The sequence below is a fragment of the Oreochromis niloticus genome, linkage group LG18, assembly GCF_001858045.2.
Source record: "Oreochromis niloticus isolate F11D_XX linkage group LG18, O_niloticus_UMD_NMBU, whole genome shotgun sequence".
Lineage (NCBI taxonomy): Eukaryota > Metazoa > Chordata > Actinopteri > Cichliformes > Cichlidae > Oreochromis > Oreochromis niloticus.
In genome coordinates this window covers 33,069,881-33,086,139 of record NC_031982.2, presented here as the reverse complement: position 1 = coordinate 33,086,139, position 16,259 = coordinate 33,069,881, and the positions used below count along the sequence as shown (strand labels likewise).

The 16,259-nt window shown below is 42.3% G+C and overlaps 1 protein-coding gene across 7 annotated transcripts in view; it reads left to right on the top strand.

Annotated features, from left to right (window-relative positions):
• The window catches only part of kcnq3 (potassium voltage-gated channel, KQT-like subfamily, member 3), a 129,155-nt gene that overhangs the window by 86,333 nt on the left and 26,563 nt on the right, over window positions 1-16,259 (top strand). For all 7 annotated transcript variants that reach the window (XR_003214942.1, XR_003214943.1, XR_003214944.1 and 4 more), the window contains exons 4-14: window positions 2,947-3,037; window positions 3,828-3,954; window positions 5,305-5,477; window positions 5,893-6,066; window positions 6,768-6,878; window positions 7,683-7,778; window positions 7,907-8,001; window positions 8,403-8,429; window positions 13,415-13,614; window positions 13,728-13,833; window positions 16,072-16,203. Coding sequence is in view for 4 of the 7 variants with exons in the window: in XM_025900423.1 (XP_025756208.1) it covers window positions 2,947-3,037; window positions 3,828-3,954; window positions 5,305-5,477; window positions 5,893-6,066; window positions 6,768-6,878; window positions 7,683-7,778; window positions 7,907-8,001; window positions 8,403-8,429; window positions 13,415-13,614; window positions 13,728-13,833; window positions 16,072-16,203 (1,332 nt within the window). In the remaining 3 variants the exon portion in view is untranslated. The remainder of the gene's footprint in view (window positions 1-2,946; window positions 3,038-3,827; window positions 3,955-5,304; window positions 5,478-5,892; window positions 6,067-6,767; window positions 6,879-7,682; window positions 7,779-7,906; window positions 8,002-8,402; window positions 8,430-13,414; window positions 13,615-13,727; window positions 13,834-16,071; window positions 16,204-16,259) is intronic.

The following is a 16,259-nucleotide window of genomic DNA, read 5'->3' as shown; positions in this document are numbered from 1 at the left end:
TGTCAATAATATGTCAAAGAAGTTCTAGTGATCAACCTGTTATGACTTAGCAGCTCTGTTTGTTCTTGTGTTTGTTGCTCACCAACTTAGTTTGTTGCGTAGCTTGCTAATTAGCTAGCTAGCATTAGCTGATAACCTAGCTCGTCACCTTCTTATCTCAGTTTGTTCATTTGTTGCTCCAGAAAACCAAACCAGCTGCTCTTTTATACACTCTATACTCTCTGTACTTCCTCTGGCTCCATCCCATTTTTCCTCTGTGTTTTTTTTCTTACTTTAAAGTTACTGGTAACTAATCGAGGGCACTGATGACTTATATTTGTGGATAGTAAGTTTTTTTAAAGTGTGATTTTATATTGGGGCTTTTTTCATTCAGTTTCAGGGGTAGCAATCATTAACCAAGACATACAAGTCTTTTTTGTCCTTTTTCTATCTTTTTTCTTTTGTTTTATTTTTATTGTTATTGCTTATTTGTTTATTGATTTATTGGGATTAATTCTTTTTTGCTTCTCTCTTGTAACATCAGGCTATGATTTTGCTGTTTCCACTGCAGTAATTGATTCATGTAGCTTGTTTAGAGTTCACAAAGAGTCACACCTTTTAACACCGTCATGTAAACATCACTTGGTGACCTCTGCAGCCATTTACAGTCAACTGTTACTCATTTACTGTGCATGTTGAAGTGTTCAGCACTCTGATGATGACTCACATCCTGCCGGCTCACAGGTTAAACATGACAATCACATGAGTGCATAAAAATCTGCCTTAGGGTTTGCATGCAGGACCACGCTGGGGTCTTTATTTCACTGGTTACTGATGATGATCAATGATGCTGCTGCTGCAGAGCTGGATTTTTAATAATCATGTGACCACCAACCAGTGCGTACACGAGCACAAGGTGAACAAATGTGATAACAGGCTCTCTTTCTTTATTACACTACAGGTCCAAGAGGTGATTTATCACCCTGGATGCTGCTGTGTTTGGACAAAGAGACTGAGTGCTTTGCTTAAGGGCATGGAAAATTGATGCCACCTGTTAGCATGCTAACTGGCGTCATGATAAATACGCTTGAATTTGTTTAATTAATTCTCGCTTCCACCTTAAAACCAAAACTGGCTGATCTGTCTGCGTCGCTGCCCCCAGGCTCTTAAATCCAGCATCATGTTGAGCTCTGCTGCTCGTGATTGTAGATCTGCTGTTGTGTACAGACCCTCCTACATTCTTCCTCCTACAAGCCTTCTCGCTGTGTTTTATTGTTGTTTTAAATTGGTTTTACTCACCTCAAGACTCTTTCTTCATTATTTCCTTCTAAAGAGGAACAATTTTATAAACCTTTTTTTCTGTCATATTGTTTATCCTGTTCTTGGAGGCTGTTCATATTAAACAGTTTATATTTTACGATATTATCGTATCAGGTCAGGGTGTGTAAAGGAAATCCCCATGAGCCAACAGCTCAGACTGGAGCCTGCTCTAAAAACTCAGCTTCACTCAGTTTTTTTTACTTCTGGCGCTGTATGATGTCATACGGAGGAGATATCCTTAATATGGGCATCTCACGCACAGAAGTCCCACCCACCTGCTGTTCCGATGTTTTGTTTAGGGGCAGCCAATCAGAGGACATTTGAGCAGAACAGGTCTCCTTTAATTGTGCTGCTTCTCTTTGTTACACTTTCATAGTCATTATATTTTAATGTAATGTCCTTTAGATCAGCTCCTATAGTTTTCAAATGTGCTCCATAAATACAGGTGACTTAAACTGACTTTGTTGGTTTGTCCATTGAATTTAATGGCAATAGTTTTTCCAAACCAAACCCTTTTTTTAAAGTGCTGTGTGCAGATTTCACCGTAGCAGTGGGAGGTTGTCAGTGAGCCTGCTGGCTTCACAATTATCTCACAATTTGGTAGTTTAAAGGAAAATTCTGCTGTTTTTCTGATGCTGTGTGGTTAGCGGGCCTGCTCGGTGGAGATTAGTCTGAATTCAGCCAGTTCTGAACGACTCATCTGCCAGGCACACATTCATTATGCAACAGAGAGCCTGCAGTACAATCGCTGAAGTTAAACCGATCAGCACGAACAGCAGGATGAACGCTCCTACCCGGTTAAATTAAAAAGGCGGAACGGAAAGAAATGAATTTTGCTATATATGTGCTGTAATTTAGCCTCATTTTAAATGAAACTCTGTGCATGCAGTCAAATTAAAACGAAATAAACAAAAAATCTGACATGTGCTAATAAAATGTTCGTTCTAAGTATCTACACTGTTGGCTGATCACTGTGGCGTGCTTTCTGTATGTTTATGTCACATTGTTAAATAAGACTGTGTGTTTTTACATTTTTAGACCTCGTGTTACCGTAGTTAGTTCCAGACCTCCAGTGTTCCTGCTTTTTAGTCGTAGTGGTTTATATGTGTTAAAACATTAAATATTCTCCGTTTGACTTTATATTTTCATTGTCTTGTGATTTCCATCTTTACGTCTTTGTTCCAGTTACAGCTTTAAGTTTTAGTTTGTGTTCAGATGTGTCTCGTTCCCCTCCTGTGTCCACTTCCCCCTGAAGACTTGATGTGTCCTAAAGGTTCAGCCTGTCCTTCTCTTTGCAACCACAGATTCATGACAATTTTTTTTTTTAGTCTTTATCCTGCAGGTTTGAGTAAATGTGATATAACATCCACCTCGGTGGGCTGTTAATACCCCCCCCCGGGTAAACAAGTTCATGTGTGACTTGTTTACCCGTTAAATCTAAATAATTTAGGAAAAACATTTGTTTTCAGTTCTTCTGCGCCTCGTGCATAAATTAAAGGGAGATGTAGCCCCCTCTAGTGGTGACAGTATGACTGTGCAGTTTCACTCAGTGATTTTTATTTCCTGCACTCTTTAGTGTTTGTGTGTCCTGCACATGAGTGTTGTGCGTTATTGTAACTGAACGTTTTTCCTCTTGTGTGTCTGCAGGTTTTTAATCGTTCTGGGCTGTTTGATTCTGGCCATACTGACCACATTCAAGGAACACGAGAACGTGTCGGCACACTGGCTGGTCATACTGGTGAGATCTCATTTCTTCATTTATGTTTGTATCATTTTTTTATATCGTTCCACTTAACAGAAGCTTTTTTTAAATATGCATCATCAGACGCATGTTTCACTCAAATCAGCAAATTTGACCTTCAAAAAAATGTCAAATTCAGGGGTCACAGTGTGCTGGAGCATAAAATGTGGTACTTGCACTTCACATTTAAATAAACTAAACTCAGCTGATATAAATACTATAATATAAATACTTCACTGTTTAAAAAAGTAAATAGTGTAAAATGCAGATATACAAATATTAAAAGGGCTGAAATAGGACTGATAGTAATGAGCAGCCATAAAATGTGAGTAAGTAAATCAACAAATGGTTAGAGGACATTTTTTAAAAAAGTACAAAATAATAAATATATTAGATGTTAATTTAATAAAAGGACTGCAAGAAAATTACAAGAAAATCTAAAAACATTAAGCGATCAAAAGAAAAACGTACAAATTAAAATTGAAATCCAATTTTTGGTTGAAATCATTCCCACCTGGACAGTTTCAGATTGCCCTTCTGAACAAATCAGAGCTTTTTTGGACAAAACAACACTTCAAATATTCAATTTTCTCTTTTTTTAATCTCGTTTGTTGCTCCACGACCGAGAGAGCAGACGTGGAGTGAGTCCAAAACAGGATGTAATAACAAACAAAGAGGCAGATTCAGTAAAACTGAAAGATTTCACTGAATTTTAATCGTTATTGATGTAGTATGCAGCTCATATCTGAGCGAGCTGTGAATGGATTTTTGACGTGTCCTTGTGCAGGAGACGTTCGCCATCTTCATCTTTGGAGCTGAGTTTGCGCTGAGGATCTGGGCGGCCGGTTGCTGCTGTCGCTATAAAGGATGGAGGGGCAGGCTGAAGTTCGCTCGCAAACCTCTGTGCATTTTAGGTAAGGTCACTAAAGGTTCCTGAGCGTTAAACATGGAAATCTACTGCTGAACATCCTGTTTGGTAAACGATGTGTTACTGGGAGCTCGTCAGTAAGGAAGGCTTACCGACAAGTCTACAGGAGGTTTTGGATATAAGTAAATTAGAGGCAGGAACTCCAAGCCTAAGTGAGTCCTGCAGGTTTTAGATCTCACCCTGGGTCAACACACCTGAATCAAATGATTAGTTCATTACCAGGCCTCTGGAGAACTTCAGGACATGTTGAGGAGGTCATTTAGCCATTTAAATCAGCTGTGTTGGATCAGGGACACATCTAAAACCTGCAGGACACCGGGCCTTGAGGCCTGGAGTTCCCCACCCCTGAAATTAATATTGTAGAGTTTGTTTCCGTCATTTTCTGGTACCTGTAAATGTCAACTTCGACTTTCAGTGAGATCTGCAGGTGTTCACAGGAGTGAAAATCAGGATTGTTTCAGTTGTTAGACCACACAGAGTATAAAGGTGGACGTAGCTACTGTGACGTAACCTGCTGGAGATGTTTTGCCCATAAACATGTCAAGCAAATCTTTACATAGCAGCAACATGTGCTCTGTCATGATGTGTTTTTGATGCGATGCTGCAGCACGTGGGTGTCAGTTTTACTGCAAAACAGCTTTTTCTTTTACGTTTTCTGGTTTTAATGACAGCAGCTCTGCAGATGAAGATGAAACGACTCTCACTACTTTGCAGACATCTCTGCAGTTTTTGGGAAACTGCTTTTGGATGACGATGATGAGTTTTCGATTTCCTGCAGCTGCCTTGACCTATAAACACAGAAGGAGTCTTCCAGGACAAATGTCCAGCTTGTGATGCCATGAAAGGGTTTTTTTTTCATCACCAACCTTTAAAAGCTGATCCAGGCTCTAAAAGCTTTACTTTACTTCACAGAATCAGACAGTTAACTGGAGACGGCGCCTCTGTTCAACCGTCCAAGCTTGGTGTATTAACCAGCGTGCACTGATGAGTGGTTACTGAGTGAGTCTGTGTGCACAAGAACACAGTGCACACGGGGAATATATTTTATGTTAATAATACCCTCCAAATATTTTACAGCTGATATAATTTGAATGTTCTTGCAGCACTTTGAAGGGTGAAGCATTCACATTAATGCTCCTTGTGTGTTAAAACCAATCCTAATTAAACGTATTAGGAGCATCTCATCGGCGTCTTTATGTTCAGCTCTTGTTAGGAACTCGTCGTCCCACAAAGACGACTGAATCAGCGTGTCGGGTCAGTCTCATTAACCATGTGAAGAAAGCTTTTTCCTGACAGTCTTTTACGCGAGGTTTTGTCTGCTGTGTTTTCGGCTCAGACATCTTCGTGCTGATTGCCTCGGTGCCGGTGGTGGCGGTGCGTAACCAGGGAAATGTGCTGGCCACGTCCCTGCGCAGCCTGCGCTTCCTGCAGATCCTGCGGATGCTGCGCATGGACCGGAGAGGAGGGACGTGGAAGCTGCTGGGCTCCGCCATCTACGCGCACAGTAAGGTAGGCGTGGACCCGAGCACACTTCCTGCTTCCTGCAGCATGAAATTAGCTGACGTGTGAGCATTTTAAAGGAAGTTGGTGGAAAATATAATTATGGAAACTTGCACTTCTCTGGAAAGAGTACTTGAAGTACTTGAAGTATCGAGTAAAGTGTAGTGAAGCGCTCACATGAGCTGAAGATGTAAAGAAACTAAACTGAAAGCGCTTAGAAAGTTTATGGGAGTCTGCAGGAACTGACTCAGTTTTGAAGGCAGCCTCAAGTGGACATTAGAGGAACTGCGGCTGTTGGCTTCATTTCTCAGACCTGGAATCTGCTGCTCAGCTGTGAATGTGTAAATAATGAATTAGAACAGTCTTTTATTGGATTTAAAATAAACATATCAGCTTCTTTCAAATATTTCCCTGTTTTCTGCAGGAGCTGATCACAGCCTGGTACATCGGCTTCCTGTCTCTCATCCTGGCGTCCTTCCTCGTCTACCTGGTGGAAAAGGATGACGCCTCTGTGAGCATGTCCGACCAGGAGAACCCCACGGCCCAGCCCAAAGAGCAGGACTTTGACACCTACGCCGATGCGCTGTGGTGGGGGCTGGTACGTGCATTTAAAACAAAGCTCCAAGTTTACGACTAAAACTGCACTCAGTGAATTAACATGCATATTGTTGAAATTTTGTTGCTAGAAAACAAAAATCCTGTCTTGAATTCTGCAAATTGTTTGTCTGGAAATCAGTTTGGCAGCTTAGAGGTGAGAGTAGATTTGGCTGCAGCTCGGTGGACAGATGGTGCCTGGCCAAATCCTCAACCGCTAATATTTTGGCTTTAAATCAAATCTGGGGTTTCTGCCAAGAGGACAGGAAAAAAATCAGGTTTTAGTTTCTAATAATGTGCCGGTGGAAAGCCTGAGGGTTTCTGGTGAATCCCGTTTGAAAGCTCGCAGAGCTCTGAGCTTTAATGAGGGCCTCTGGCAAGGGAAGCACCGATGCCTCATTAAAGCGACCGTCCTTCAACCAGAGGGGCCAAAAGTTCAAGCTCCATGACAGCGAGCATCTGCTCCGCCAAAATGTCCTTCAACAAGATGTTCCACTGTCATCGCCTGCTTTTCAGGGCGATTCTCTGAGCCCGGGAAACATTGAAGAGCCCTTTAACGGATCGATACGAAGGTCACAGAGAGAGACGAGAGTCTCCACGGAAACATTACTGCTGAAACGAGGACGCCGAGGCTGGTGTGACGAATGTCAGTGATTGAATTTAAAAGATTTTCTGCCAGTGTTTTATCTTCCTTGTGTTTTGCAGATCACACTGACCACCATCGGCTACGGGGACAAAACCCCAAAGACCTGGGCTGGGAGACTGTTAGCCGGCACCTTCGCTCTGATCGGAGTGTCCTTCTTCGCTTTGCCTGCAGTGAGTGTGCTCTCCTCACACTGCTGCTGATGGTTCAGGGTTTCATTCAGTCAGAATAAATCAATCAATAAATTCTCGTGTTAGGAAATCTGTCCTGCTTGTATGAACTGCACAAGTGATTCTGATCTTTTTATTTATGAAGAAAAAATGTGCAACATAAGTTGATTGTAACACTTGAATGCTAAATTATTAGTAAGTATCGCCTCTTTGAGTATAAGAAAACAGCCAGTTCTCGTCCCGGGGCATCAGTTAGTGCCGTGATATCAGCCACTGGTGTTACTCGTTTATACACCAGGAGTCCTCTGGTCCCGGGGTTATGATGTGTCTCTCTCTAACTTCTTACTGTGCAGGGTTATTGTTAATAAAGAGCCTTACTTTACACCCAGAGTTTACCTACACTCGACCAAGTGAAGCAGGTCTCAGTGGGACTCGAACCAGAGCCTCCACATTCTTGAAGCATCAGTTACTCTGCGATGAGAACATGAACTGAAGGTTATCAGCTGTAATCACTCCCATGGATACAGCTAGCAGAACACTGTCCTGCACCTCCTTAATGACCAGGAGGTCATGTGTTTGCATGTATGCACACATGTATGTGATACATGAGCAGCCGAGTGAATAAGTACATGTAAAACATCTGCTGGCGTTGGTTAATAAGGAGAAAGGAGGACTTTTGAGCCAAGCTGTGATCTTTTGCTAACCCTCACCAAGATAAACACGAGGTGTTAACATTTTGCTCAGTATTGGCGTCCCGCAGGGCGACAGGAGCACTAAGCGACGTGTTTTCTGTTTTTATGGCTGCAGGGTATTCTGGGATCGGGCCTGGCTCTGAAGGTCCAGGAGCAGCACAGACAGAAGCACTTTGAGAAGCGCAGACATCCAGCTGCAGGCCTCATCCAGGTGAGACGCTACCTGACGGCATCGGCGTCTTTCTGCGTGGTCCAGCTGAGACTTTCTGTGTTTTCTGGACTCATTTAAGCTTAGCGCTGTTATAACTTCTGGTTGATCTCCTGTCTTCCCATCTCAAGTCTGCCTGGAGATATTATTCCACCAATCCAATCAGGGAAGACCTTATTGCCACTTGGAGATTTTATGAAACTGTCATCTCTCTTCCCTGTTTCAGGTAAGTACCACTAAATTTAACAATTACTTTTATAGTCCTCGTGCATTACCTTAAATTTACAAACGTGAACATTAAATATGTTGTTTTTTGTTTGGATCTGCAGATTTAACACTAAGTTGACTAATCCGGAGAGTTTTACTTTTAGATTTCTTTGAGTAAGAAGCACAAAAACTCAAATTAAAATTTTCATTAAAGATAGGTTAAACATAAAAGACGAATCAGCAGTTTGCACTATTTTGGAACATCAACTAAGAAAAATGCACTCGGTGGATTTCAAAATGAGGATTTTTATCGTGCTTTGGTATTTCTCTTCTGACTTTTAGTCTTTGTCAAAGGATATTTAAATCCTACGTTGCATGCAAATACCTGATTTTGGTCCTTTCCTCTCTCCCCGTCCACAGGAAGGACACCTTGGAGGTCATGGCGAGGTAGGTCACCGTTTGGTGTCCATGCAGAGACACAGTTAATCACACAGAGCTGTGCCTAAAGTAAATGCTTTCTGACGGGGCTTTAATTAGCCCCACATGCTGGAGAGACTAATGAACATTTCCTAGAATATCTCACCCTGCTTGCCTTTAAATAGCTTCCTGTATTAATTCACCAGTCGGATAAATCTCGGGGCTAATGGCCGTGGGACGTATGAATTTTGAACGCCCACGCGTCCCTCTGCCTTCCACATCAGCTGCTTTAATGACATTTAAGCCGAGAGATTTCTGTGGAAACCTATTAGCGAGTCCATTAGTTGTGTTTCAATTATGAGTGACAGTTTAGATCTTGTAATTAGGGCCTGAGAAGAGGTCTATGGGTTTGACTTTTCATTTTTCTCCGTCCTGCTGAGCGACGTTAATGAGTCTCCACATCAAAAAGTGTTGTGAAACTCCGACTGAGGCTTTCGGTTTGAGGAGGAGATTGAACTTGAGCTGCTGCAGATGTGTCACCGCGGTTATTGACATATAATGAGTTTTGGTTGATGATCTCTAGTATATTATTTGGCAGGTAATTTAATCAAAGTTCTGCAAAAGACACAAAAGCAGCACAGATGGACTGAGTGGCATTAGCACATGTGAAGTCAGTGACACCTTTCTGCTCACCTGCTAGTCATAGCAGCCACTCGTCTAACCTTGTTCTTGGTTGTTTGTATGTGGATACGGTATAAAAACAAATCACCCGGTGAAAAGGTCTCGCCTGCTTTGCACTCTATCCTACCCAAGGCCTCAGTCACACAGGCATAGAGACCAGTCGGTGACCACCATCAACCTCTGGTCACTGGGCAGCTGGTGAGGGGTTTCTGGAAGCTGGTGAAATTGGTTGCAAAGGGTGCTGCACCAAAACTTCCTTGGGATTGTTTTGGTTGCTGGAACATTGCATCTGCTTGTATTCTGCATGGAAGTGCACCCCAAACCAGAACTGCATGCAAAATACAAGCAGATCCAGCATGTGCCTTTTCAAAGTAGTTGCATCAGTACTTCACAACTTTTACTTTGAAGGCGAACATTGTCTGAGTTTAACCAATCAGCAAGTTGTTGGCGAGTGTTTGCAGACAAGTCTGCATCTTTCAAACTATGGCTGAGCGCTAGCAACCAAAGCAATCACAAGGACGTTTTCCAAGCAGCACTCTGTGTGCAACCAACTTCAACTAATGACAGCCAGCAACCTCCAGAAGCCTCTCACTGACCAGTCAGGGGATACACCTTTTCCCCAGTGACTGCTGGCTCCAAAGGGGGGAACGAAGTTCACTGTGATTGATGCCTAACACGTGTTTATACTTTTGTAATTGTGCTTAATATAGTCAACATGTTAGCTAGGACTTATACATTGGCATTAAAATGTTCAGAAGGGGAAATGAGAGCTAGTTTTTAGTTGAATACACACACACACGCACACACAAATCTAGAGTCCATAATCAGGTAAGTTTGATTTCTTAAACTTGGGAAAAACTTTGCTCTGTGATGTCATCATTCAGTGTTGACAAAGACATGTCAGAGCCGTTATATGAAATGTGCTGTAGTCTTGCTACACCTGGCATTTTGCATCAGCTCAGGTCAGCAGAGGTGGCATTACGGGCTCATTACAGCGCAGCGTTCTGCTCCGACGCCTCCCGGCCTCCGTGTTCAACACGCTGGATTAAGTTACTGCTGCTAAAAGCTGAAACGGCTCTGATACACGGGCTGGTAGAGCAGAGCAGAGGAGAGGTCGGGTCACCTGTTCTTAATGGTGTCTGTTTTATAGCCTGAACCGGAGGGTTGCATTACAACGATTACAATCATTTCGCTTTTATGTGTAGTATTTAGCAGGGACATAATTTAGAGAAACAGGGAAATGATGAGACGGAGATGTGGAGGGAGAACAAGAGTGAAAAGAAATGAGGGTGCACAGACGCTGAGTGATGAAGTCAAACGGAGTGAGAAGCAGGCAGAGAGAGTTTTAAGAGCCTTTTAGGATCAGCGGCTGGGAAATTAGCACTCTGACATTATCTTGTTGCTCTGAGCGAAGAGGTGGACGACGGCCAGAAACTACAACAGTGCGACGATGTCCGACAAGAGGCCGATAAGCTACTTATTGTGTGTGTGCGCAGAGTGTGATATTAGGAGTTTCCAGTGTTACTGTGTGGCCTTTTTAATACAAGACTGACACAAAGTTACATCTCTGACTCGTGTGTGTGTGTGTGTGTGTGTGTGTGTGTGTGTGTTTCGCATTTTGCTAACTTTGTGAGAACATGTTTCAGAGTGAGGTCAGTTTAATCTTCAGACCTCAGCCTCAGAAACCCACGGTCTGCATGAATACTGCTTTTTTTCTTAGCACTTGGAAGTAACTAAGTACATTTACTTAAGTACCTATCAGTTTTAGTAGAATAATTCTCCTCCACAGTTCAGGTGTAAACTACGTCTTTTACTCCAATTCATTTGACATCTATATCGACATACTTCAGGTATCAGGCCGTGTGATGCAGTGACGACCTGTCCCACGATGCACTCTTTTTCTTGCCCTGTGACAGCTGAGATTAGTTGCACTGTGTCTGCAACCATCAGTTGAATGATTGGTTAAGTTGGTGGGTGCCCAGGTAGCTGTAGCTAGTAGCTCTCTGCTATACTTAAACTTGCATTACAGAATTTTCTGTTTATTTTCTTTTTATGTAGTAAAAGAAGCTGGGACCCTAAAAATATGAAATTTAAACCTTTAATAAAGTTTAAAACTGCACAGTATTTAAAAGATGAAGCTGTAATTTATTAACTGGGATGCTTTTGACTAGCATAAAATAGGTTTCTGCAGGTTTTGTATAAAACGATATCCTCTCATCCAGGAAGAACTAAATCAGAGAGACCAAAACTGTGTTTTGTAGCAAGCTGTGAACATGTTTATTTCTGCTGTGCAGTTGGTGTCATATAAGTGTGTTGAGTGGCTGGTTGGGGTCTAAATTCAGAATCCAGAGGCAGCAGAAATAAACACAAAGCAAATCTTTGAGTTCTACTATCAACCTGAATAGTTTCAAAGTCCATGAAAAGAAAAGGGCAACTAAATCCATTAAACTCAGAAACAGGCAGGGAATAAACGGGGATGTCAACAACAACGAAAGGCAAAGGCAGGGCTTTAATGCTCACACAGGAAATGGATGTAGGAGGGTGACGAGACACAGCTGAAACAAATTAAAACAACAAGGTAAGGAAGTAAAGCTGAATACAAAACGTAAGACACAACCAGCTACCAAAGTATAACAGGAAGCAGGAAACAGCGAACCGAGACAAAGAACATGAAGAGTTTACCGACAGTTAGAACACAAAACTGAACACGAAGGCAGCTGGTTGTCTCCTGGTTTTGGATACATGGACTTGTTGGTTTAATAGATCTAAGTCGTAGCACGAGTCAGATGCTTTTGTCCTCGGCTTTCGTTGGAAACTTCTCACCTGGTGATCTAGACTTGACTAAAGAGATCACCACGATGGACACGTTTACCTGTGTTCCTGGCTTGAGGCTGTTTTGTTCCAAAACCGGAGTTTTGTGTTCAGAGACATTAATAAAAAACAAGTATCAGAGACTAAAAAACTGATCAAGAGAATGGTAACAGAAAAACCTCCAGTTCAACCAAACACATTTGGATAAATGAACATGTGTGCGACACACCCTGCTTTTTTCAAGCTGTTAAAATCAGTAGATTCAGTTTTACCTCCAAGTAAAATGGTTTAGAAATGATTCCCACCCATGTCCCTTTGTTATCCTAACAACCAGGAAATAAGATCCATATTTGCAATAACTGAAATTATCTTTTAATATTGTCCCGCAGCTTTGTGCAGGTATTATGAACCAACATGTGTGTCTTGGGAAGGCAGAGCTGTGGGAGATAAGGAGCATCATTTTTTTCGCCTGCTGCGCTGCCTCATTTACAGAGATCCACGGGATAATCACATCTCATTTTCTGCTCTTTATTCGGCCGAGGAGCAGTCAGAAAGAGATTCTCTCTTCCTTTAAAGCTTCCTATTCTGCGGCCTCTCAGCGCCGTAATCTGCCGTCCCTATTCTGCCTCGAGGCCACATAGAGGCTCATATTGTGTGTCTGCTGTGGGAGCAAAGTCGCTGAGAACGCTCCACGTTTCAGAGGCCTTGTTTGGGCTGTTGTCGGCTCCGGTTACCCCGCCTCTCTCCCTCTTCCAAGGCACAGGAGTCTTATTTTACCCAGGGAGCTCTCGTCTTTGTGCTGCCAAATATTGCCAGCCATTGGACAGTAAAGGAGACCAATCTCCTCTCAGCTCTTTGAGTCTTCCTTCTGCCAGGAGAGCTGCATTGTTACGTTACGTCAGCAGACCAAGGAGAACTTATATTTTTAAAAAAACAAAAACAAAACTGATTGTGCGAAAAATTTGCATTAGCATGCACTTGGCGACAGTGGGAAGGAAAAACTCCCTTTTAATAGGAAGAAACTTCTAGCACATCTTCAAACCTCCAGACTTAGTCAGGTTCAGGGAGGTGCAGCCATCTCGCGAGTAAAGTTTGGGGAAAATGAAGAGAACAGAAATTGAGTGATAATCAGAAAAGCTTTAATCTGAGTATCAAGATTTCTTTTGATGTGCATAAAGCAGACAAAGTGATCAAAAAGCTTTGCATTGCAACATTTATTCTAATGGGGGATCACTGGGTTTTTTTCAGTTTCTCTATAATTTTCTACCATCTTGACATTACCTTTCATAAAGATTAATATTGCCATTGCTCACTACAGTGGATCTTCCAGGTTTTGAAACATCCCTTATAGCGATATTCTCAATGCCTAAACTTTTGCCTGCTTTGCTTCTTGAACGTTCTTTGGTGTCTGATCACCCCCTTGCTGGGTGATGTGTAAGACTTTACTTGCTGGTGCTGGTACTCTATATCACATGCTTTCTCTTGGTCCATACTGTATTGTTTTCTTGTTTGTCCCTCTTCAGCCAGAAACTGAGTTTACTTGAGCGTGTTCGCCTTCCTAATTCAAGACCGTCTGTGGTGGCAGTGAAGAAGCTGACGGGTAACGCAGACTCCATCGAGGAGAGTCCCTCCAAGGAGCCCAAACCTGCCGGCTTCACTAACCGGGAACGCTTCCGCACTGCCTTCCGAATGAAGGCCAACACACTCCGCCAGAGCTCTGAAGGTTTGAAACCAAAAAAGCACGGATAGCTCAGAGAGCTTTTGTTTTCCATATAGGTCTAATCCTTTTTTTTTTTTTTCACTAATGCAAAATTCATAATGTGTTTTTTGTCTCAGATGCCGGAGGTGTGGCAGATCCAGCCTTAGAGGAACGGGGTTTCCCCCCTGACATCCTCCTAGAGGAGATGATCCCCACGCTGAAACTGGTCATCAGGGCCGTCAGGTTAGGGTCAAGAACTGTGCTCTGTGGTCCTTTAAAGTCATCGTGTATTACTACATTTAGACCCAATCAATTAAAGAGTATAAATTGATACTGACAAGAAGAGACAAATGTACTATACTGTGACACACAGATGGGTGTTATGAACAAGGAAATGTTTTCTGGTTGCCCGGTTGCTTTGTCTCCAGTCAGTGATGTAGACTGACTGTATCAGGACATTAACACATCACTGTTGGATTGGAGAAAGGAAACTGTTATGAAGTCTCATAAAACCCTGGACAGGTCGTCAGTGACCTGCTAGCTGTAAAACGCTTAAATGCAATCACATGGATTAGCTAGAATCCAAACTTACAGACTGGTCAGTTCTTTTTCACCTTCTATACAAACTGACAGGACAGAAAACAGAACTTTGTAGTAACGAATTCAAAATGTTTATTTACGCCTTAAAATATCAGTAACAACTTTTGGTCAGTTTTCTGCACAGTATGATAAGTACGATTGGTCCTCACTGTATGTGCTTTCAGAAAACTCTGCAGGAATCAAAATTCAACACAGTGAGCTATGCAAACCACAGAGTGTGGCAGAACTCACACATGCTGACAGTGCACTGGTAAATCTATAGGCCACACAGCTGACATAATGCAGGAATTCAATCTAGTGCAAGGGCCTGCGAGATGAGTGATTAACCCTGTGAAAGTGCTGCTTCCTTCCACTCCATTATATCAGTGCTGAATGGGTTTCTGAATAGGATGCTCAGATCTGGAGGGCTTTAGTTTCAGGACCCAAGACTTTCTGCCAAACACTGGAGCTCGTGCAGCAGCAGTAGCTGACTCTGAAAGTAGGAGATCTGTAGGACAAAAACTGGAGCTCAGTGGGTGGCAGCGAGGCAGGACTGAGAGACGCTGGGCGCTTACTATAATGCACCGGACAGAAAACGTCACACATGATTTCTGTGAAGGGGACATTAATTACACGTAACTGACAGATGTTACCTCTGTAACCATCAGTTTGTGGAGTCCTGTTGTGAAGCTGTTAAGTGTTAGCAGCTCCAAATCTGATGTCATACAGCTCTTCGAGGTAAAGCGGTATCACTTACATTTAAATGCTGAAAGAAATGGTGCATTGCTTTGGTTATTCATGAGCTTGTCAAGCATACTGCTCCGAACTGTTATGACAAGGAAGAAGAGCCTTAAGGTAAAGACCAAAAGAAATGGCTCTTTAATACATGAGGACTCATTTGGATCCAGTAGGAGGTTGTAGTGTTGCTTTCTGGCATTTGAAGGATCCAGCCGAAGTGTCTGGGTAACTTTAAAGGCTTCCTGGAAATATCCACCTCAGAGGAGACCCTGGACTAGAACAAAACATGTCTAGAGGAATCATATGGTAATACCTACCTTACTCACAGCTCCAGCTTGATACTGCAGTGATGCTTCGCAGAGTTTTGCAGATGCCACTTGGAAATAGTATAAAAATCACGAGGGGTAAGCAGAAATATAGGCTACCCTTGATTGGTTTTGCTATTATTGTTCATTTTGCACCTGTTACAGAAAAGACAAAAGTCACAATGGATGAAGAAGTTATTTGTGTTTGAGTGAAACTGTTAAAAGTAACAATTTAACCTTGGAGCGCTTTTAGACTATGAGACTGTTACGCTGTCTTTGGTACTTCTTCCTTGGACAACGAATCGACTCTGGTGTGTTTCTATTCAACCTTTCAGCTAACTGTTTGACTTTGAGCAGAAGCGATGAGGCTTTGGCTTGTTGTTGTACTCCACAGCCTCTGCACTGGTTCAGTTCCCATAATTAGTGGCTCCCAGTAGGTAAACTAATAGAAACATGGGATCAATGTTTAGTTTTCCACTTCAAGCCTATTTAATACTAACATGGTGCCAGTACTTGTGCTGAGTAGGTGTGGGCAAAGAAATATGGACTGAATCTACCAATATTTGATGAATTTCTGGTGGTAGCTCTTCCCATGGTCATTGGTGGCTCCACTGTGTCAGTGGAAAAGGGGTAAAAGACCACAGACAAACATTAGGGCCAGTAAATGTAGTGTTGTTTAGATCAGATACGTTAATAATATTAAAATCTAAACCAGTGAAATGCTTCTTATTTATTTGATTCTTGCATTCCTGTTTCCTGACAAACATGCGTATATACAATGAAGTTAAGTATAGTAGCTGACGTTTGTTAACTGTGCCTGATGGTGGTGTTTTCATTTGAAGTGTTTGTTACCACACAGGATCATGCAATTCCTCTTGAACAAGAAGCGGTTTAAGGAAACTCTGAGGCCTTATGATGTCAAAGATGTTATCGAGCAGTACTCTGCTGGACACCTGGACATGCTCTGTAGAATTAAATACCTCCAGACAAGGTGAGTTAGTCTTTCACACACAAGGCTGATCAATTTGAATGAAGCAAATTTTCTCT